This window comes from Hyalella azteca, unplaced genomic scaffold (assembly GCF_000764305.2).
Source record: "Hyalella azteca isolate HAZT.00-mixed unplaced genomic scaffold, Hazt_2.0.2 contig7125, whole genome shotgun sequence".
In the NCBI taxonomy this organism is placed as follows: Eukaryota; Metazoa; Arthropoda; class Malacostraca; order Amphipoda; family Hyalellidae; genus Hyalella; species Hyalella azteca.
In genome coordinates, this window is record NW_025937256.1 from 215,850 (window position 1) to 239,761 (window position 23,912).

General features: G+C 37.9%; 1 protein-coding gene across 4 annotated transcripts; it reads right to left on the reverse strand.

Moving 5' to 3' along the window:
• Positions 1–1,360: 1,360 nt before the first annotated feature.
• LOC108674562 (homeobox protein OTX1 B-like) lies at positions 1,361–19,590 on the reverse strand. 4 transcript variants are annotated; one of them, XM_018162527.2, is made up of 5 exons: positions 19,265–19,590; positions 8,082–8,315; positions 7,054–7,251; positions 5,549–5,709; positions 1,361–2,280 (listed from the first exon to the last, which is right to left on the reverse strand). In XM_018162527.2, exons 1-5 carry the CDS (start codon positions 19,278–19,280, stop codon positions 1,504–1,506), a joined length of 1,386 nt encoding a protein of 461 aa, XP_018018016.2. In that variant the 5' UTR covers positions 19,281–19,590; the 3' UTR covers positions 1,361–1,503. The 4 variants fall into 4 exon arrangements, with proteins under 4 accessions (XP_018018016.2, XP_047737086.1, XP_047737087.1 ...); XM_047881130.1 differs by having other exon boundaries at positions 8,094–8,315; positions 19,265–19,589; XM_047881131.1 differs by lacking the exon at positions 7,054–7,251 and having other exon boundaries at positions 19,265–19,582.
• Positions 19,591–23,912: the final 4,322 nt, after the last annotated feature.

Sequence of the window (23,912 nt, forward strand, 5' to 3'; positions counted from 1 at the left end):
AAAAACAAGTAAATGCCTAGCTGTGAGCATTCCAACCAAAAACATTTACAACATTCGAACGATATATTTTATGCCTCACATCAAAATGTTAAGAAATGCGAAAACTTCAAGCCGAATATTGTGAAAGGGAATTGACAATTTAGAACACAATCACATCTCGCACTTAATCGGGAATGATTCAATCTTCCGCATGAGAGATGTACAAATTGCCAACAAAAAATATCTACATTATTTATTTTTGACTTCTACATGGCCTTAAAAAGATCAATAGGCATGAACGTAATTGTTTCTAGAACAAATAGTCAGAGACGCTGAGAATTTGCATCGTAAGTTGGCTCTGACTGCAGGCAAAATACATGCATGGATTAATCCAGCTTCCAAAGAAAAAAAAATTTTCAACCATAATTACCTAATTTTTATGGTGTGTAACCGAAAAACGTCTGTGAGTGAGCATTCACAATACAAAACATTTATTCATATTTCAAATTTTATAAATATAAATACAATTAAAATTGTTGGATATTTACTAAGCATTGTATTAATTTATTTCAATTTGTTGCCTTGATGAGCGATTCATCTGAATTAGAAAAAAAGTCTCATGCGTACTTAAATATTGTGGCTAGGAAAATATTTAATGATACCGACAATTTTGTACAATATTCATCAAAATTGCGGTCTTTTTATTTCTTTCTCACCAGCCAAAACAGTCAAATGAAAATCCGATCACAGTAAAGTAACTAATCGAAAGTGTTTTTTATTTTAGTTTTCAGCGAATGAAATGCTTCCCTAGAGTAACCTTAATAATTAATTCCAACATATGGTTACATACCTATTAACAATAGTCATTTTTGTACGTACAGAGTCACCAAAATGATCGTTTCCATTTACTTGTACCTGTTTTGTCAACAATAATAATACAGTTTAAATATGGCTCCACGTGCAACGAGGATCTCTTTTTGTATGTACAATTATACAGAACTTTACTTACAGTATCCATACATGACGTACGTTTGAGCTTCAATCGATGCAAGTTCACAATGCAACTATCAATGTGCAAAAATTCATACATGGAAGAAATTCGCTTCTTGTGGTTTCATTGTTGAAGTCACATGAGCAAACTTATTGTTGTTTCTTTCTCGGCGTGTGTGGTTTCTCGTGAAAAACTCAAATGCTAGGTTCTTCATTAGCAGAATTAAAAAATTTTTATATTAAAAAATTAAAAATGAAAATTTATGGCCACACGAGCCGTTCGTTCCAATTACGTATTAAAACAATTATAATAAATGGAGTCGAGTGATAGGAAGTTTATACAAATAACGAACATTAAAAATTTCATGGAATCTATCTACAATTTAAAATGAAATTGCTAACGCTAAAGGTCTAAATAATTTTTTTAATTGTTTAAGAAACCGTTCACAACATTAAATCGGCTTCGATTCGGCGAAAAACAACAAACACAAAAAAATCCATTTAAAAAGGTGTAATAGTTCGTAACAAAATTGTTCAAAGACTCTGAAAGTTTTCGCCTGTGTTAGCTGCGTAGTCCATACACTCCTGTTTAGTGGGAGCTCTGTACTGTTGGGCTGCGCTCATCTGAGCGCTGTTCATGTTGGGGTGCCCGACTGTCATCTGAGAGAAGTTGGCCATGTGGCTGGCGTTGAAGTGATTAGGTTGGTGCAGATATTCGAAGTTTCCGTAGTAGCCGGGAGTGTAGCTCTGGTTCCAAGATGGGGGAGTTTTGGCGTGGGGAGGCATACCCGTGTAGTGAGAGGCAGCTTGCATGCAATTCGGAGAACCCAAGTCAGATCGAAGAGCAGTGGATGGCCACAAGCTAGAGGAATATGCATTGGGGTCAACAACACTACTGGAAATGGTGTGCGTTGCACCTTGAAAACCGGTGTAAGGTTGACTTGGCGTAGGAGCTGTGTTGGGAGGAGTGTGTGCCGAGGCGGGGGATGTTGTTGGAGGTTTGTATGCTGCTGGGGATTGTGCCCTTGGCTCAGCTTTTACGGCAGAAGGCACCGCAGAAGACGTCGTATTGGTGGCGGTCGCCACGGGGGGCGTTGAAGGTTTGCTGGAAGTCTTCTTTGGCCGCGGCACCGCTGCTCTGGTGCTGTCAGTTGTACTTGTACTAGACGCTGCTGTTCCCGCGCTGCTGGAAGTCGTGCTTGTCGTTGTGGTGCTTGAAGAACCGCTCGAACTTGTGCCGTTGGTTGAGTTGGTGTTGTTGTTATTCGAGTTCTGCTGTCGACATTTCGCACGCCGATTCTTGAACCAAACCTGTCAGAAAAAGAAAAACGAATGTCAGTTTTTTAATAGATTACCGGTACCAACGACAAGCCTTCTCAGAATGATGCATCAAAAGTTTGGAGTCGAAATAACGTTGATATATTATTTATTTTCAAGATATCGTATAGGCATTCGCAAAATACGAGCGTCATATAATATGGCATCGAATTAGAAATGACAATTCAACCTCAATGGTTACCTAATGTCAAAAGAAGTTCGCACTACACCGATCTGAATATGGATATCTTGCGCGCAACATTCGGAAAACGTGGATTGCTTTCTTTTTTGTATAGGAAGGCGTCAACACTATTGCCCAATTACGACGCTCTTTTTTTGCGTGTATTTTTCTTTCATTTGGACGTGGTCGGGCGGTCGTCATTTATGAAACACGCATTGATGGTGTGAGCCACGGCGATATATATACAGCTGGGTCCCAAAAAATCGTTATTGGGGCCATGGACCCATTGTTGGGCAGAGCCAATCGTTACTGTGACAAAGCCCCCTATTGGGTACCGAGGGACCCACGTCACTAAATGAACAAAAGAAAGACTAACCTTCGACGAAGGCAGCACCTAACGTTGCGCTCTTTCTCCTCTACTGATACACATAGAAACATGCGTGACTATTTCCACTACAATCGCTCATTTAGACGGAATAAATTGCAATTAAAATGATAATGAAGTTATTCTTCGAAGATAAAAGTTATTTAAATCAAATAATATTGAAAATATTGGCACTGTATATAAAATCTCTGGTGCTAATAAATGAAAGCTAATTAATCCCTCAATCCGGAAAAAACTCATAATGTAACTAATTTATTTTAGTATACATAGAAATTCATTACTATAGGCACACTTGAACTAAGTGTTCTCATTCTGGGTAAAAATATTCACTCGTCCTTAATTGAAATTCATAGCTTCTAACAGCGGGTTCCTATGACAACGAATTGCGCGTTTAAGCTATTAAGGACAAATGCGATGCAGGTTGCTTAAAAATTTCACGCCCGCGCAAAGGTAAATTTAATCATTAATTAAATAGGGAAAGTTCCGTGTTATTCAAAGCCTTAATTGCTTCGACCAAGGGTTCATCCTTCAAACCGGCGAATAATTCTGCCACCTAGATCGAAGCTCCCCGAGTTCAGAATTTGAGAAATTAATTCACCAGAATTGCATGCATACTAAATTAAGGACTAAACTGCCCGCCTTCAATTACTATTGTAGTACTACTAATTATTAGAGATATTCTTATGCCCATTATCTTGCAAGCGGGCGCTTTCAAGCCAGTAAGTTAGTACACTTCGCCTTCAAAACTATGTTGCATTAATAAAAGAAGCGTAGTTACGCATCACCTTACGCAAATTCATACCGCCGTTGACGTAAAATAAATAACTCAATAACTTGTAATTTTGGTGCAATTTTTTAACATTTCATCATTTTCACGCATGATCCATGGATGTGTGAAGTATGTGCTCAAGAAAGTAACATGTTGGAAACTTGAAGTGCACGTGAGGCTTGCAGCTGACGAACATGTGATGTCAATAAGCAACTGGCGCAACACCATGAGCAGTCGCAGATGTTCCTAAGCCACCGAATATCGATCAATGTGCCTGATTTTTCCAAAGGGGAGGTTGGTGCAAATTTCAAGGGGCAAACGAGTGTATTAGTGAAGGGTGAGATACGAGCCCGATTGCTTCACGAGTTCGATCAGCATGGCATGTACGAGGGGCAGCTGCCGAGGGCTTTAAAAGACACAAAAAATGAGGGAGAAACATTCTTCGTCAGGCGTCGACTAGTCGCAGTAACGCGTGTGAAATTTTAATAATTAATTATACTTTTTGAGGTGAGGATTCTATCAGCGACTGGATGCAGCTGAATTATTTTTCCCTGAGTTCGTTGCATTAATTTATGAAGTGAAATACCGATAACTACCTAACATATTAGTTCACATAAAATTCAACCAAATATCTCTTACGTTCGAGAAAAATAAAATAAGAAAAATCGTTTCATTGCGATCACAACAACAACCATCGCCGATGGTCAAAATTTGCATGCATGAGAAATTCCCTTCTTGCATACGGACGTAATTTCAATTAATTATTCGTCCTACAATCTGCTGAAGTTCTCTTCCACGCACAGTTCCTGCACCGAAATCTTCCCATTTAAAGGCAACACCATCGTTGTTTTGCTGGGGGATTTCCTCACCCCATAAACGCCGCCTCAAACTGAATCTTTTTCTTAGATTAAATCCGGTCGCACGTCATCGACTTTATAGCGAAGTGATCGACTCGACGAGGCTACTATAACGTTGCTTTGAACAAACCTGTTCAATGTATTGCTGAGAAAATTATGTTTGTTATCAATGCGTTATGAAAATTGTATTTATATGCTCGGAAAGCGAACCCTAGGTTAGTATTCCGATGACATTCACTTCATTTTTAAAGTGAATTTCAGACCAATATACGCCTCAACAGAATATCAAACTGTGTTTTCTCAGTGTTTGGAGGCAAAGCATTTGTGAAATTAAACTTTGCTCAATCTTTGGAAGCAAAACATTTTTGAAATTACAGTACATAATAAAATTGGTAATTTTTGGTCACAGCTTAATTTTGTAAAGATTCTGTTGTGGTCGGGAATATGCAGTGTAAGGCGACGTAATTAGAGGCTGCCTCTCGAGTGGAGCTCCAACGATGCCAGCGGGGCGTCCGCGACCGCATCAAAGATCGCGTCACTATTCAGTTATGCGGCCCATAAAAGATCAAACGCCGGCCTAATGTGAGCAGTTACGCGGGAACTGAACTACTCGACCAGTGCTTAATGGTCGAAAAAAAGATGCGCTGATGTCTGCTTTGTTTGACAATAAGCGGACCCGAATTTGCTTGATTGATGAAAACAGGAGAATCCTGAAAACTGATTTCGAAAATTGTCTGAATCCACTGGAATTTCAAGAAATGCTGAATCGATGCAGAAAAGAATTTTTCTTTAGCCCAAAAGTTTTTTGGCTGTAGGTACAGCATGATTGATAAAAAAAACTCACGGAAGGAATATTGTACATTCGAATCATGTTTATAACAATAATCATGAATTAAAGATAGTGAAACTTACTGGATATGCACGTTTTTTTTGTCGTAAATTTTGGTTTAGCACCGGCTCTGCCTAATACAAGTTCAACTTATTAGCTGAGTTTTCGACAAATCCATCACATTTTTAAATGGAATTTTCGATTAAAATTACATAAAAAGCATTAAGTTTCGTGACATTACCTGAACGCGGCTCTCAGGCAAGTTGATCTTGATAGCGACCTCCTCCCTCATGAAGATGTCCGGGTAACGCGTCTTGCCGAAGAGCGTCTCCAGCACGTCGAGCTGCGCGCGCGTGAAAGTTGTGCGCTCCCGACGCTGTTTCCTTCCGGGCTGAGGCGGCACTGTGAATAAAAGAAAACAAAATTTAGTTAAAAGAAAAAAATTTAGTTAAAGGAAAACAAAATCTACTTAAAAGAAAACAAAATCTACTTAAAAGAAAACAAAATTTATTTTAAAGTCACCTTGCAACAAAATTAATGGTTCGGCTCAAACTGTTGTACCGAATATACAATCAATGTATGTCACTGAGTTCGTTGCAAGATTATTTGTTTTATTATAGTACCACCTGACAAACAATAGTGAAACTTCAGTATAGGACAAAGAATGTTAACATGGATTATTTCATTTGGGGTAGGAAAATTATTTTTTCTGAATTTTAGTTAAATATTTGATGCCTACGATTAAGAAAACATCTTTATAATCTCCTGCGAACATTTTACTTAAAATAGAACAGAGGGACACTATGAGGGACAAAACTAAATGATCAATTTAAGTGAAAAATAACGCTTATATTCTAATAATGATTATAAATTAAACAAAATTTTGCTTAGCAATATTAAATATACTGCTCACTTGAAGAAATGAATGCATGTCAGGATTATGTGCGTTGGAGCATAGGGTATTTTTAGATAAAATATGACGTGCAATAGATACGTGCAAACAAATCTTAAGCATAGTTTTCAAGCAGCCAGTTAGTTATAGAAATAAGGAAGCAGGCAAAGCAAACTGTTTTAAAGGCCATACAAAGACTGCTTTGTTTAATAGAAGAAATATAAGATTCAAGCGTCACCATAAGCTACTTATGAAATGCCTTAATCCGATAATTTGAATAAGTGGTTATTTAATAAATTATCAACATTAAAATTATTTCAAAATTTAAATAAACCCGGCCAGAGTTTGTTTTAGAAATACCCCTAGCAGATAACAGTGGGGTATTTCAGTTAATAACTTGATACACTTTCCCTCACCGTTAATCACTGTTAATTAAATATTCTTTCCCTCAGCATGAGCATGCACTTTCCCTCACTGAGAGTTACAAGGGCATCGGAATATTTTTGTGTTATTGAAATTTCATTACCTGTGCCATTCTTGGAAAATTTTTCTTAAATCTAGACATATTGTCATGCAAAACACACGTTATTGACTCCAAATTGAATTAAAATTCTATTTCAACGGTAAAATTCATACATTATAACATAGCGCCAAGTACTAGTCATTGCAAAATGCAAGCAATTCGCACGAATCAAGTATCCGGTTCGATAACAAAATTTGCGTAACATGGAATCAAAACTAGTCAGTGCTCTTCCAATATCCTCTACCACCAATTGTCCCATAAACCAATTCTAGTTTTACTGCACGGCTGCCAAATTTTTGAACAATGACGTAACTATATATTTTTAACGTACGTTTAGCCATTGCAGCACTAGCAGCTTCACTCAAATAATATTGCTGACGATGATGAACTTCTTCCATTTGTTGCTGAATTGCCTGTTGCTGATGATGCTGATGCCAAGCGTACACTTCCGCGGTTATTGCTACTTCACTAGGACAGCTATAGAAGTTTTGGGGAGCAACATTATGTTGCCTGAAGTAATTTTCGTCAGCTGAAAGAAAAACAAATTTCCAAAATAACAACGGGCGTCACAAAATGCGAGCATGAAAGCAAGAAAACTGTAAAAATCATGCGTGCAATTGGAGGCCATGCTATCCTTAGGTCAAGTCGTGGAGTTTGTGTAAAAAAATTATTTTTGGGGATTTTAAGCGGTGCTTGAAAAGGGAAACTAAGCTAGGAAACAATTTTGAGCTTAGCTAAGTTTGAACGAAATAATTAACGAAAAATAAAGCAATTATTTAGATATAAACGAATTTGTTATCATTAGACACGTAAATACAAATTTAATTAAACATAAGAATGCATGCTGTTAGCAGGAAAAAATAGAAGTCATGTGCATGGTAAATCAAAAACGATTTTTTTAGTCAAGTAAAATGAAAGAGGACAACAATAAAGCAAGTGGAAACCAAACAAGTAGATTTAAAAATCACCTTTAGCAATAATTTTAATATGGTGATTCATAATTTTCTTTCAAAGTTGAAGTGAAAAATTAAGTGTGAAAAATACACTAACAGCAAAATCAATGATTTACGTAAATTACTTTTGATTCGGTGTCGCCATAGATAAGTATCTTTGAAATTACGTCACATCGTCATGCATGGTCTCTGGATTTCCAAAATAGCACACGAAATTAAGATAAATTACTCAGCACTCGAGTTCATCCAGGAAAGTGTAAGCTTCATGCCAAGCTACTTGTAAACACAAACACACATCAAGTAATAGCTGTGAGGTACCACAAGGAGATACAAATAACCAACTAACAAATACAAGGTTAACTGATAGTTTAAGAAAACATTGTGCACAAAACTAGGCTAAAGTTACCTTGGTACTCACTTCGCAGGGACGGAAAAGAGTTCATTCCTAGGAGATGGTCCCGAGGCTCGGTTGCGGTGTGGTAGCTCATGTGCAGAGTGGCTGGGTCGACCATAGAGTGGGGGTGGTGGGGCCCCATGCCCATTTGGAGGCCAGCAGCGTTAGACATGGCCGTGCGCCACGCCATGCTGTTGCCCAGACTTTGTGACTGGGTCACAAAGGGGCCATGGTATGCCATGGGATCTGTAAAGAGTGGGAAATTCTTGGTTGAGATGCATGAAAGCATTAACTGAATTTTCAAAATTTGTTTTTAGAATTTTTGAAAATATTGTTGTAAAAAACACGGGGTTCTAAAACTAAAATTTTAGTTAAATAACGAATACATAAATTAATTTGAGCAGGACTACGTATACTCATTCATTAACTTGCATTTCAACTTGAAATTTATTAGATCGTGAGCATAACACCGTTAGTTAGACAATAGTTTAACGCAGTGATTTTGCGCTAGATTTTTTTTCCAATATCGTAAGCAAACCAAACTAAAAATCGGTGCACCTCTTAGAGATCTGGAGAATTCATAGCTTCGATTTCTATAGGAAAATCAATTCATTTTTTATAAAACAGCGATGGGAAAAGACCCCTACATCGGTCTTCATCCCCGGGTGCTGTTGTTTGGCATGGAAACGTTTTCTGGGCAAAAGGGAATTTAGAAATATTTAGGGTTAATTTCGACTCAAAATTAAAAGTTTACTGGTCAGAGTTAGCCGTAAAATCAACGTATAATCAAGTTGAAGTTTTCTTTGGACCATCATAGCCAAGTATTTAGTTTGATGGGAGCAACACTGTACTATTTTCTTGACTTCGGTACGTTATTCAAATACAAACTTTATTCACATCGTTCCATCCTATGCCAATTTACATCGTTAACGTTGTTCAGTCGGTTCGTGCTGACATAGAAAATCCATAGCAACGACGTACGTTTTTTTAAGAAGCGAACGAATATACGACAAAATATACAATACGACAACAAACAAAAAATTTCTCCTTAGACAACTGTCATAAAATTCTCCTTATATAAGCGAAGAATTTTTAAATTGAAGAATGCGTGACCAAGAAATGATTAAATTTTCGAAAACCTTCTTTAATTTCGGCTGCTACCTTCATCTTCTGAATTCGCTAATACTCTGAACGCATCGGTCGGGTTCTTCTCGTGTCGCTCATAAATCATGCAAGTAACCTGAAGAACTGCCCCGATCATCGACGAGCTTTTTAAGACAGCATGTATCCTGAAAAATACATCCTAGGAGATGATGGAGCCTTGATCGATCTCTTCTGCGTCACGCATGCCGCCAAGCCGGCACGATACGCCTCGTATCCTGGATACGTGGAAGAAGAGAAAGGCTTTTAGTGGCGCCTCCACTGGGACGCTAACTTCGTCCGGTTTTGATGACGCATGGAAGTCTGCTTTGTGGTCTTGAGATCCCAACTTTGGCCGTCTAAATGCAGGGGCTTTAAAAACTGTTTCTACATACTTCCATGAATATTTGTCAATTTCAGGTGAATTTTGTTCGGATTTGATAAACATTTTAATGTCAAGTGGTTTTAGTTCATGAAATATCAATTTCAACACAAAAGCGTGCAAAATATATACAAAACATTAGAAGTTCTCATCTGCAGGCAAATTCAATAACTGATGAACTTATCTTTAACATGAACAGTGTTGAAGATAGTTCATACTTCATAATATTACTTCTCTGTTAAGGTTTGAAAATTTAAAAAATGCTGACAAATTTACCCATTGTGAAGTTTCTTTCGTTAAAACGTTTTAGACACCAATTCAGTAGCGATATTATACAAAACCCGCTCTTTTGGTGAAACCTGAATGGAAACAATACGTTTTTCCGTTGATTTATATATATGATGAAAGTAGTATAGAAATATCAGGTACGTAAGGGAGAGAAGGCGTATGTAGTCGATTAATAAACTCGATATTAACTCGAGTAAAAGGCCGTTCAAAATATCATTCAGGTTATTTTGGTACGGTTCCCTCTACACACAGAGTGAAGAGCGAGCGCCTCCATTGTACGGTGCAAACATGCATATAATGCCATACCTGGGCGACGAAAACCTCATAATTGACGAGAATGAGGCCTTGTACACAGACTGCTGCCTCTATAACAGTGCGTTATTTATATATGGAGGGAAAACGTCCGCATTTCAAAGAGGGCGTGGAAAATTGAGATGTGAACGCAATGGAAGGTTTGTTTGGATTGCTGCAAGCACCGTGAGGCCTCCGCTTGTTATTGTGCTACCTGAACGGAATCTGCCAGCTTTATTTGCGATGTACATACGCAGAATAAAACTGCGGAAAACGTCCACATATTGCTTTATGTAATTTCACGCATGAAAATTTCAGTCCTCTATCAAATAATTGATAATGTGTTGTCTTGAAGTTAGCACTAAATAATATTAAATGTATTCAAATTATTCAATTACTCTGCCATTGAGTGGATTTTTATGAAATAATCCCCTGTATTTAAAATGATAATTTAATTACAAGTTATCAGGATGAGAATGCGCGATAGTCGTTGCATTTTGAGAAAAATATCCGTTTTATCCGTAATATCCGACGGAAATATTTTTCCGTCAGTTCCTTCAAAACAAAAATTCCTCAAAAATTGAACAAAGAAATATAGCACATTAGGCGGCATGAGAATATTTGGCATTTCATCATTCAATAATAAAATGAAAGCCACAATGTGTAAGTTAAAAATTAGGCAAAAGTTGAGAATAAAAGTGTAGAGAATAAAAACTCGTGTAAGGTACCATAATAAAATTTTCCTAGATGAATTGAAGCGAAGCTCTAAAAATAAACTTCCACTTGATGACACTTATCCTACATATTGTGACTGATCATCATTTCTCACTACACGATTTAGGAAACAGTTTCGTATTGGTTTTCCAGTATGAAAACATGTCTCACGAAGTGTCCGTTTAAAACTTCTTGAGAAACATCTTCACTCTTGAACCTCTCGAGCTCAGTCATATTTCAATGGCGATATCATGTGTGAATGGACGCTAGGCGTTCCTCAAAGGAAGAAGTGCAGTCGATGTCAGAAAACTAACAACTCCGTGACACATCTCAAGTGGAGGCATTGTGATGATCCAAGTACAAAAATTCGTCCCTTAATTCATCCTACGTCTTGCACAACTTATCGTATGACTAAAAGCTCGTGATACTGATAATGTTGAGATAATAACGTAAGGTTTAATTTCATCGTGAATTAAAACCAAATATTTGATTGCAGGATCAATCGACCGTTTAAACCAATTCAGAATGCAGCTTGTAATAGATTTAATCTAAATGCGACAATGAAGCTAAATTGTACAATGCTCATAGTGATAGAAATATTATAATACAATTAGTCAGAGGAATATGAGATTGTGATTCAGAATGATCTTTAGCAATTGTTTACTCGCAATGAGCGGGAAGTGAAATCGGCATTCTAAATAAGATTGCTGAAAGTGAAAACACAGATACCGGTCAAGTGAGTGATTTTGATCTCCTATACATACTATCACTGCAAAAGGACGGGATATTCAGAGATTAATTGCATGCATTTAGAAAGTAATTAATTCCTCCTGAATTGCTGTGTTGGTTTAAATATTATAACTTGCCACTTAAACGCATTTCCCCCAACGTTGACTGAGAAATAAATGAAATTATGAAAGATTGCGCACAAGAAACAATTCTTTAATCTGAAAGTACTTTTGGTGAATGAATTCAATTATTTTCGAAAATGAAAATTTGTAATCAATTGGTGTATATTTTCTCTTGAAACTTTCCGAAATTCAATAAAAAACATCATCTGGACAAATCATCTGAATAAAATTTTTTTGGTAAAAATCCACATCACAATTTAATCCACAATGGACATCCGGCATAGCAGAGTTCCTTGCAAGTCTCTAGTGCACTCACCCTGCAATTAGGGTTGGATATTCAGCATTCATCTGATACCAATCTTGAAATGACCGGCGGCGGAACAGCAATTAAGAGCCACAGATATTTTAGAGGCCATCGAGTGCGCTTGTCGAGAAATCTTACGAGTTTAGGAACATCGACCTAGTGGTTATTCGGGCATTCTTTCGAGAATATGTCGTGCTATGAATTATTGTGGTTTTGTGAAACCTGTAGTTATTATCTATTGATTAATAAGCATGAACAATAACGGAGGAATGTAAGCGAAGAACTCGCTGCATAGCTTTGTATACCAGTACATTTTTAGGGGTTGTCTCCGTAAAAGTACGATCGTCATCATGCATAGAAAGCAGAAATTAGAAACTTACCACGACTCACGATACGATCCCAACCTAAACAATTCGAGAAACAGAAACAGCACGTGCCAAATCCTGCAGATATTCTTTTCGAGGGAAGAAAAGTGTATTCTGGTCGACACCGGATCCTGAGGGCAGCATTTAATTCATCCCGGAAAGACAGGCTAGTTTGGCCGGGAGGTCTGCCGCTGCCTCAACAATTTCAGGCGTCACGCGAGGGGACCGTCCGTCTCCTTCCAGACCCCTCATTTGGGCCCGTCTGGGCTGCCATTAACGGGCCAACGTCTCAGGTAGCGAGTCAGGGCCATGAGCAGCGGGCGCCAGTGTCCCCTATAGCGGGCCGGTGTCCCCTATAGCGGGCCAAGGCCTCAGGTAACGGGCCATGTGTCTCAGAAGTCCAAAATAAATTCGTCATATCTGAACCTGGACCAACACTTCATATTAATTTTATACATTTATTTTCAGCAAAGTACACGAACAAGTAATATTGTTTTGTAAAAGATGACATTACTTTCATGTTCTTTGCTGTGTAATTTCTCTCAGACGGGTTAAAATTTGCTGCTCAAAATCATGTAAATTTTTCTTCATTAGTTTTCTCAATTTTAGGCTGAAAATATTGTGATTTACTTCACTAAAGCTCTAAACTTCTTCCAACAAATTAGAATCTAACTCACATTAGAGCTTATTTATTTCCATTGCTACAAGCGATCGTTGTTCTCGTTACAGGGGCAGATTTTTTACCCGGACCAGCGGGCCGTCGCTCGATCGGAGGGAGTCGCGCGCACACAAAATGGCAAGTTATTCTCACGCTTGGGGCGGCAGCAGCAGCAGTCCCTTACTTCTACCACTGCAAATACTACTGACATTAATACTCTTTCTAATACTTCTACCACTGCAAATACTACTGACATTAATACTCTTAATAATACTTCTACCACTGCAAATACTACTGATATTAATATTATTACTATATATATATATATAATGCCATAACTACAGCCATTGCTACTGTGTTGTGCTAGCAGTCACAGACAATAACTACGCATATAAAAGAAAGCAAGTGTGTGCAAGTCAAATGACAATTTCTTGAAAATACCTCGATCGTGTGCCATTACAGACTACGTTATCAGTAAAAAATATTGATCAGACTCATATATATATAATCTTCACGCATATTGAAGTCTATCATAAAGTCTCTGAAGATATTATTTCGCTTTGAATTAAAATAATTTTGTTCAGAGGTGACCGAGTATATTAGTTTAAGATAATTGTGGGTTTGGTGTATACGGCAAGAGTAGCTGCCGTGCACCAAACGAAGAGTGTATTTTGGGGCGTACGTACCTGCCAAATAGAGAGGAGCCTGCCAGTCTAATTGAGACCTTCATTGGCTCCGGGAAAAAATCCGTCCATTGAAGTAACGGGAAACCCGGCACAATGAACTAAAAAGACAGACAAACTCCTGAAAAGGTGGGACCTTTTACCTCCCGCTGAGAGCGAGCCACGCTCTGGGGGTCCCATGAGACGAAGCTGCAAGTGTCTAACGTCGCTGTCACTTTGTCGCAATATAGCACTCGTGTCGTCACTGCATTCTAGTCATCAGGGCACTAATGTTGCAGGCTTTCAATGCAAAACATTTGTTTTATATGGAAAAAAGAAAACAGAAACACGACTACGCGATCAAAACAATTTCGTAATTAATATTTGATATACAAACTCTAAGAATCGTAGTTATGGCCGGTATTATTCAGTTTTTAGTCTAGTAAAGTGCAATATCTGCATGCTGCACGCATGCATGGTGACTTGTGTGTAATTGACGGTATAGACGAACGAAGAACTCGAGTATCGTGCATTGTGACGACTCCGTCATTGTGAAACGTCCCCTCGATTAACAACAAATTATTCAAACTTGTGAACACTATTGCAATTTACGGTTGTATTTTATGCATATTCAGTCCTGGATGAGGACTCAAGACGCGAGGTTATTTTTCTAGCTAATCGTTCGAAGCTCAGCCAGCGAGAAGCTGTACATCGCTTGTATAAATAAATATAGCTTTAATGTACATATATCAATATCATGCTCCATCGACCAATATAAACGCACGTAAATTATAATTCTGTAGAAGGTAAAACGCAGCAGAACGCCTGCCATTCGTTGGCCGCCCATACGCCACCCAAAGTTTTAACCTAGTTTTTTATTACGGTATATATTTGGCAGGAAGTTTGCGGCTCAAGTTAACGACAGTAACTTACCGTTGCCCAGTATTTATTATTAAGTTCAATGAATTAATGGCCGAGGAGCGAAAAATATCCAGCGTGCGAGTAATGAATCAATTTACGTTCATTTTCTAACATTACTTTCGATAATATGTTTTGCACTTTCATTCGAATTCGCTTCTGATGACTAATCGCTTGCAGCTTTCAAGCCTCGAAATGAATGGGTGGGTAATGGGCTAATATGCTAATTTTCGATCGATTTATAATGAAAGGTCATATTAGTGGAGTTCAATGATGTTTTTTTCGATAGTTTCAATATATCAGCAGGTTTTACTAATAAATAAACAGCGGGCGCGTCAATGTAGCGCCAGTTCAGAACACACGTTACCTATAATCAATATTTATTTGTGTTTAAATTTACATTATATTTTTGATGACAATTATAATGGAAACTCGCCTAAAAACAATTTTTCATACAGACACAATATTCTAGCAAAAATTGGCATTTTCACAAATGTCAATCGTGATTTATTGCTCTCCGATTGAAATATTTGCAGCTGGTCAGAAATTTAGCGACAGTGGCACCGGTCACTGGGAGGGGCGTGGAGTTCATGAAAATTGCTTATCAATGGCATGCAGCAATTACCCATTACAAATTATAGTTGAATTATGCACGTAGGCTCCGATGGTAATCAATAAAAGGCTGGTGACTCGCACAAGAGGTTGGCCCCAGCACCGAGTCTGCATGGCGATCTCATCAACGTCGTCCTGGTAATGGCTAGTTACTTCTATAATCCTGTGGTCGATAAGCTGTGGCATGCAATGCCACTCCTGCACGGCTGTCGAGATGTGGCATGCAATGCCACTCCTGCGCGGCTGTCGAGATGTGGCACGCAATGCCACTGCTGCACGGCTGTCGAGATGTGGCATGCAATGCCACTCCTGCACGGTTGTCGAAATGTGGCATGCATTTCCACTCCTGCACGGCTGATTAGATGAGGCAAGAAGGTACGTTTTTGACTAATTCTGCCAAAATTCATCTCAGGTGCATCCAATTTTGGAATGTCAACCGAACATGCACTGATAAAAACCATAAAACCTGGAAATAAGCAAAATTCAAGCATTCCTTCAGTGCACAGGTGAATTTAACCTCTCATTCTTACAGTAATTGTAAACGAAAATAAAATAAATTCCGTTAATTAAAAAGACAAAAACGGCGCCATGGATTTTCTTAACGATCACCGCGAGGCAGAACTACTGCTCGGCGGGCGCCGTAAATTTCCGGTAGACAATAACAGAGGCGCGGAAATGACAAAATCAGAGCCTGAGGTGTGACGCATGGCTTGATGCGCTAGGCTTTTACGTGATTTTTCGCATTTTGCCTGTTGTGATGCATGGTGCCTTTTACCTGATGACCAAACCAGGAGAAGTGATCACCACCAACCTGGATACGCCTTCAGGACATGCAGGCTTGCTTTCGCAGCCGCGTCTTCTATGATAGACATTTTCCTCGAGATCATTCATTTAATAAAGTGCATTCCGTTTGTGCAAATACGTGCAGATTGGCAGCATTAATATGCTTTACTCATTTTAATCATCTATCGTGCATATATATACCAGAGCCGTGATACTCTATGCACTGTTAGCACTAAGTCAGCACTCTATACTTTATAGGTGTGATGATGGCCATCATCGGAATGATATTCCTGCTGGTCATAGCGGTATAACACTGAAAATAAGTATCATCAATATCAGTGATATAAATATATGTACTGGGTATGAAGTAGTATGTGTGATCATAATAATGCTAAAAAAATTCTCAATAACATGTTAATATATTTATGTTATAAAGCGTAGAAGAGGTTCACAGTTTAAATTCATTGCCAGGAGAACTAGGAAAACTAGGAGAACATAAGCTTCAGCTGAAGCTTTTGGCACGTTAATTGTTCGGCCACGAACGGCGTCAGCTTCAGAGCTTTGTTATCTCGTTTGCGAATCTAAATCTTATTTTTATAATTGAATTAATACGAATATATTATTTATACTTTGGCAAATTAATTAGAGATATATTCACAGCGATTACAAATTAATTTTAAATGTTTCAATCATCCGGATTTCAATGATAAAATTAATGATACTTTCTTTCCGTAATAATATCGCCCACTATTCGTTGTTCAGATATTAATCAATGAATTTATTACGATTTACTGATCGAGTTCCGTGATTTTAAACGTCACACATTTTCCGAAACTAAGCGGCTCTTGAGAAACTACTTAAAACTAAAATCCAGAAAAAAACTAAAATAGTATGAAACTATTCGGCCACGACAATTGATATAAGTGCTTGGAAATAAGTTTGTACTTCGCCCCGCAATAAAATGGAGAACATAAGCATTAGTGCGTGAATATGATTTAAGAAACGTTCATCGATTTTCTTCTTATTTATTCTAACCCATGAGATGCCACCCATGCCACAGGCTATCCAAGAGTTGCCATACATGCCACAGACTATCCGAAGAGTTGCCACACAAGCCACGGGCTAGCCTAAGAGTTGCCACACATGCCACGGGCTAGCCGAAGAATTGCAGCACATGCCACAGACTAGCCGAAGAGTTGCCACACATGCCACAGGCTAGCCGAAGAGTTGCCACGCATGCCACAGACTAGCCGAAGAGTTGTCACACATGCCACAGACTAGCCGAGGAGTTGCCACACAAGCCACTGCATGGCTAGCCGATGAGTTGCCGCGGCACATGCCACCGGCTAGCCCACGAGTTGCCACTCATGCCACGTACAGGCATGAATGCAAGGTAGTTTTCCTCACGTCCTAAAACAAATGCATCCTAGAAACAAGTTAGTTACCATGCATTCTACTTAATTGTGGTCGGTCTCAAACGCCCAAATTGTACCTGCATATGCAGCTATATACCTTCGCGGCTACCTTTTCGCACCTACAAGGTCTCAAAAATGTCCTTCTTAATTTTGACCAGAAAATTCTTAATTGACCAGAATATTCTTAATTAACCAGAATATTCTTAATTGACCAGAATATTCTTAATTAACCAGAATATTCTTAATTGACCAGAATATTCTTAATTGACCAGAATATTCTTAATTGACCAGAATATTCTTATTGACCAGAATATTCTTAATTGACCAGAATATTCCTAATTGATCAGAATATTCTTAATTTACCAGAAAATTCTTAATTATGAAGACGGGCTTAATTCTTACTTAGTTTGCCTGCAGTGTAATAAATTTAATTTTTTAAAGATGTTTATCGCAAGTTCGAGATATATAATTCTGTGAGACCAACCCGTTCTGCTCGATAAAAGCCGTTCTTTTTTAATTTAAAAAATGTAGGTTTAAAGGTAAAAGAAAAGTTATTGCAGAAAACAAATGTCAAATATTTTTCATGTTAATGGTACAATAAGCTATATAGGGATATACATATATTAAGCAACGCGGTATACGAGCTATAATTACCTGTCTGTACCATCAGAGGTATAATGGTTTCATTTTATGATCACGATAATTTTAGTTTATCCATGAATACGAATAAAAATGTTGCACGTAGTACAATTTGTTTATATATCAATATTCTGGGCGCATTCCACCACAGAGATTTCAGCGCTGGCCACCCCAACAACTCGACTATAATTAAAGACTCTTAGTCTCTTAGGATATTGGTGCGGGGATTTTGTAATAAAAAGTTAAGCTAAATGTATAAAAATCTGACTATCTCTGTTAAGTAATTCAAATGACTATTTGCAAGAAGTCATGATGCGTGGACTTAATGGATGCAACTGCTCGGAAACGCTTACTAAGACCTCAATCGCTGATACCCTGCGGTCCGATGCTTGATTAATTCAAGTGACTATTAATGAAATAATTTTGGACTAGAATAAAAAAATCGTGTACAGTTCCAAGTCGACAGCTGAATGCTTTTCAACTTCATGCTCCAAATATTTGTTATCAAATCGATCATCAGACTGAATTTCATGTCCTAACTCTATGTCTACGGACACGTAAAAAAAATTAATGACCGCCGACGATATTTTTCTCAACAGAAGACCTGCTAAATAAGAATACCTTCAGCAGAAATCTAGTAAAAGATGCAAACCAAGTGAAAATCCTAATATATAAAATAAAGGCATGTATAGGAGATCTTGATATTCGTAACTGCATATACATAGAATTAATGTGCATATGTACATATGCATATATAAGGAATATGGAAATATTTATCTGCATATAAATGTGAGAAATAATGCTAATCCTAGCTGCATATACATAAGAGGAATAATTATTTTCGTGCCAGCATATCCTATACGGAAGAGGATTAATTATATTCTTAGCTGCGTATACACAAGAGGACTAACTATATTCGTGCTTGCATATATACGAATGAAGAATAATGATATTCGTAGCTGCGTATCATACACGAACTAAACAGTCTGAACACCAGTACAAGAAAGCAGCGTTCGCCGCCACGGCAAGGCAGTGCCCGCAATACCCGCGACCAAGATCACGTGTAGCACAATATTCATGATCCTAATCTGAGAAATTGCATTAAAACAACGTTTATAAACAGGGAAAAACAACTTATTTAATCAAAAGATAAAATAAAAATAATTAACTCACCGCCGTTCATGTGCATTTGGGGTTTGTGGTGTGGATAAATCAGAAGAAGAAGAAACGCCGACCACTTGTCTGCAGTTACGCAAAGTAAGGTAACTTAGAGGTCACTACAGAGCACTTGAGACGATCGTTCGCAACAGGATTAGCCTATCGATTGTTTATAGTCGGACATATCCCAAAGTCAGGATTATAATTCACTTAAGAGAAGCTGTTCGTTCACTAGAGCTTAGCGGCGATTCACAGACCGCTTACGATGTGGGCACGCAAGTTCAACTGAACTGGAAGAGCGAAGCTCACGTCCAGGGAGTATGCGTGAGATCCAACACCGCCTTCTGGTTGGTCCTCCTTTACGAGGCGGGACCAATCACAATCAAACTGGTTCCTGTCCAATTAGAGTTGAGGGACTGGAGGCAACCAGTCAAGAAGAAGCAATTATGTGACGTCATGCTAGTCATTATCCAATGGGAAAAGGGCAATTTGCAACACAATAGCAGCCATCAATGCCCTGTTTGGACCAAAGCTCCTCCTCGGCCTTGGCGAAACTTGCTTCAAAACAGAACCAGTTTGGAGATCCTGCTATTTTCCAACACTTTACCCACAGATAAAACTGATTTATAGTTATGGTGATACAAGAAAAATATAATAAAGACATTTAACCTCCCACGGATGACACTTGTAATGCTTAGAGCAAGCGCTCTATTAATCCCCGCTTGAGATACATTAGTTTAATTGAGGCAGGTACTAATTAGCAAGTAACTTATATTTAATTGGAATAAAGAGCGTTGCAGATCGAATAAAGCTCAGCCAGAGACACGGAAAGTAATTACACGCCCAACGGCAGAAAAATCTCGGTCGCCACTCAGGCGATTATTGCAGAGATATATGACTGCAGCTAGCAGCGTTGCTGCGATAAATAGGCAATATATCGGGCGGTGGTAATAAATAGGTAATATATAAGGCGGTGGCAATAAATAGGTGATATATAAGACAGTGGCAATACATAGTTAATATATAAAGTGGTGGTAATAAATAGGCAATATATAAGGCGGTGGCAGTAAATAGGCAATATACAAGGAGGTAGCAATAAATAGGCAATATATAAGGAGGTGGTAATAAATAGGCAATATATAAGGCGGTGGCAGTAAATAGGCAATATACAAGGAGGTAGCAATAAATAGGCAATATATAAGGAGGTAGCAATAAATAGGCAATATATAAGGAGGTAGCAATAAATAGGCAATATATAAGGAGGTAGCAATAAATAGGCAATATACATAAAGAGGTAGCAATAAATAGGCAATATACAAGGAGGTAGCAATAAATAAGCAATATACAAGGAGGTAGCAATGAATAGGCAATATATAGAGCGCGGCATGCAATCCTATATACAATTGCTCGCTGCTCCAGCTAGGGAGCCTATAGGGACGCTGGCTGCGAACGCGCTTTTTCACGCAGGATCGTCAAAGTTGCTGCACCAGAAATTGTATTTAACATCGCACACACTCATTCCTCGTAGCTGGAAATGTAGCGAAAGACAAACTATTTCTTGTGGGTAAAATATAGAGTTAAGTCTTTAGGACGTATATATTTTTTAAGATGCTATTGACGATTAATTTTTTTCGATGAATTATGACCATTTTCAATAAACGTTGGCTTTCTGAGTCTCTGCTTTTGTTCACATAGTTGCGCCAAGAAAAATCTGAATGATTTTTTCCAATTCTAATATCATGTCAATGCTTTTTCGTCATAATGATCTCTCTCCAAAGCATCATTATTTATTTAGAAGAAAAATGATCTTTTATAGATACCCAGTTCAAGGCTAGAAATAAATTTCTTAGAAAAAAATTTCTTAATACATTGATGCTGCAGGATATCCTCCTTCTGGACTCCCCAATTCGGTACTCAACCTGGACTCCCCAATTCGGGACACAACCTGGACTTACCAATTCAGGACACAACCTGGACTCCCCAATTCAGGACACAACCTGGACTTACCAATTCGGGACACAACCTGGACTTACCAATTCAGGACACAACCTGGACTTACCAATTCAAGCTGGACTCACCAATTCGGTACACTAGCTGGACTCACCAATTCGGTACACTAGCTGGACTCACCAATTCGGTACACTAGCTGGACTCACCAATTCGGTACACTAGCTGGACCCACCAATTCGGTACACTAGCTGGACTCACCAATTCTGGAGGTGAGCTGGACTCCAGACATGGCGCCTCCTCCAGCTATGCAAATTCTCGCAGTAAATCAAGCGATTAGAATAGCTGGCATTCCGGTTAGGATCCCTTACGTGTTTGGACATTTTATACGGCCGCAGTGCTAGGATTCTTGGAGAATTTTTACGTGGCTTGTTTCGGTAAGATATGAATCCAAATAATCGATATTAAATTCATAAAAATATTACAGGCGGACCTCATGCATAAAGTTATCTGTAGAAATTTAGCAATAAGCTATAATTATTTTTCATGAGCGAAAATGGTAATTTTTTTAAAGTTCGACGGTCAAAGCAAGATTTTAATAAACGTTTAATAAACAGTCAATCGGACAAAGGAGAAGCTAAATTACCACTATCTCTGAATTAATTTACGATTCCAAAGGTCACTTCAAAATTTAGTAAAAAAATAAATAGACAGTATATGCTCCCTTACGGTCATTTGCTTTATATCTTTGGTGCGGCATAAATAAGAGGCACATTCGAAAAATGAATCGAACTGAAAGACCAACAAATTACCAGACCGGCAATATAATCCTGTATTCTAATTAAAACTTCAAACAAGGCCAAGCACGGAGTTTCAAATCTGGAGAAAGTCAGTCAACAATTTTCATTATAACTTCGTTCAGTAGAACTAAACTTGCGCCGAAAATGACTTCCGAGTCGAAAACTATCAACTATAGCTTTCGATAAGACTTGTTAACTAAGATAGTAGAACATTAGCACGTTTTGGGGGAAATTTGAGCATTAAATTTCACCTGCTAATAAACCGCTGCTGATTGAGGGACCTGCATGCGGACTACACAAATTTAATTTCAAAAATACCAGAATGTTGAAAAATAACTTCTATATAGTTTGCTCGTAGAAAATTAACGTGATACGAAGAGCAAAAAAATTCTCTGACAAGACTCATTCGGTAAATTGATCAAAAGCTTGTATTAACTATAGTGTCAGAAATCAGCGTATATGGGTTTTATTCACCTATTTAATTATAGGAAAATAGCAGTTGTTCCTGGTCTGCTCTTATCATTAAGTTGGTTATATATGTTTTTCCTAAAATTTAAAGAGAATAATTCCTAATAATTTGATTGATGGTTGTTTCCATCTACCTTAACTCATCCAAAAATCAAGATGACGCGTGACATCTCGTAGAGGTTGCGTAAAATATTCCCAATAATCACTTCCGCTCAGAAATAACAAAACTTTCCTACTAGAAAATGTTTTCAAAAAAAATTCAACCAATCGTGAAGGTATAACCAGACTTTTAGGCACGCTATACGCCGCATTATTTGTGATCAAACCTAACCCAAAGTTATGTACTCTTTTTCTTTCTCGGTATTTTTTTTTTGTCCGTTTACTTCTCAGCTGAATTGTAATGACCACGCACCTGTAGCAGTGCGGTCAATCGCTGGTCCAATTCAAAATAGCAAATGTTTTCAATGATTTTTTTTTGCCCCGTATAGCTGATGATTCTACATGCTTGGCGACGTCAGAAATACCTTCGGACTTTCAATAAAGGAATAATGAATGGCAAGCAGTTACATTCTTTCATATTTTTTTGTTTCTTTACGCAAGCCAGCATTCATCAATCAATACATGTTTATATTTTTCATCGTAACAATTTTGTAACTGAACACGAAGCTCACCGTACGCTCAAGTCTTGGACTTTATCCAATTTCGCCACCAAAAGGCAATTATAAATTGGTCAAATTTTAATTTGATGAATAACCTGGCATGAAATTGCACAAACACTAGAATTTGATTGATTTTAGGGCTAGATAACTCCCACGGTTATCGCCCTTCTCTTTGTTCTGTAATCTTCTCCTACTAACAAACTAAATAAGCTACATAGTAAATAACTAAAGTTTTATCTCACTAATAAACCGGAATTCGAAGAGATATATTCCTTACGAAGAATTCCAAGGTGTGAAAACCTGGCGTTCAAAACCGCATGTTCGTGCTCCCAGGAAAAGCTCACGGACAGAGCAGGGAATTACATTGGACACACTATCTATGAGGTTTGCATGCGGTTCACCTACAAATATTTGTTTCAACCTACCATTTACGAGGCGTGTATTGTTCAATTTTTCCCACAGCTTGGTTTTATAGCGCGCACGTGCTATACGTAGCATTGGTATTTATTTTATGTTCAGGTATATATGCTATCTGTATATAATTTTGTGCAAATGTTGTGAATTAAAAAAGTCAAAAATGGTATTAGGTTGTTTATTGGGAATCAAATCATTATTTTTTGCGTAATTAAATGATATGAATTATTAATCAACATGAAAATAATGCTGACACAGCCAAGGATTAGTCATCCATCGAGGAGCCGATATGGCTGAAGAAAGGTTGTTGCAGTTATTCAATTGACGAGGCATCATATATTATAATTGTGTTCATTGCTAAATAGAATAATACTA

Coding starts and splice junctions, on each gene's coding strand:
- LOC108674562 (XM_018162527.2), bottom strand. Junction 7,252..8,081: donor CCTGCGAAGTGAGTACCAAG/GTAACTTTAGCC, acceptor TTTTTCTTTCAG/CTGACGAAAATTACTTCAGG. Junction 2,281..5,548: donor TGCCTGAGAGCCGCGTTCAG/GTAATGTCACGA, acceptor TTTTTCTGACAG/GTTTGGTTCAAGAATCGGCG.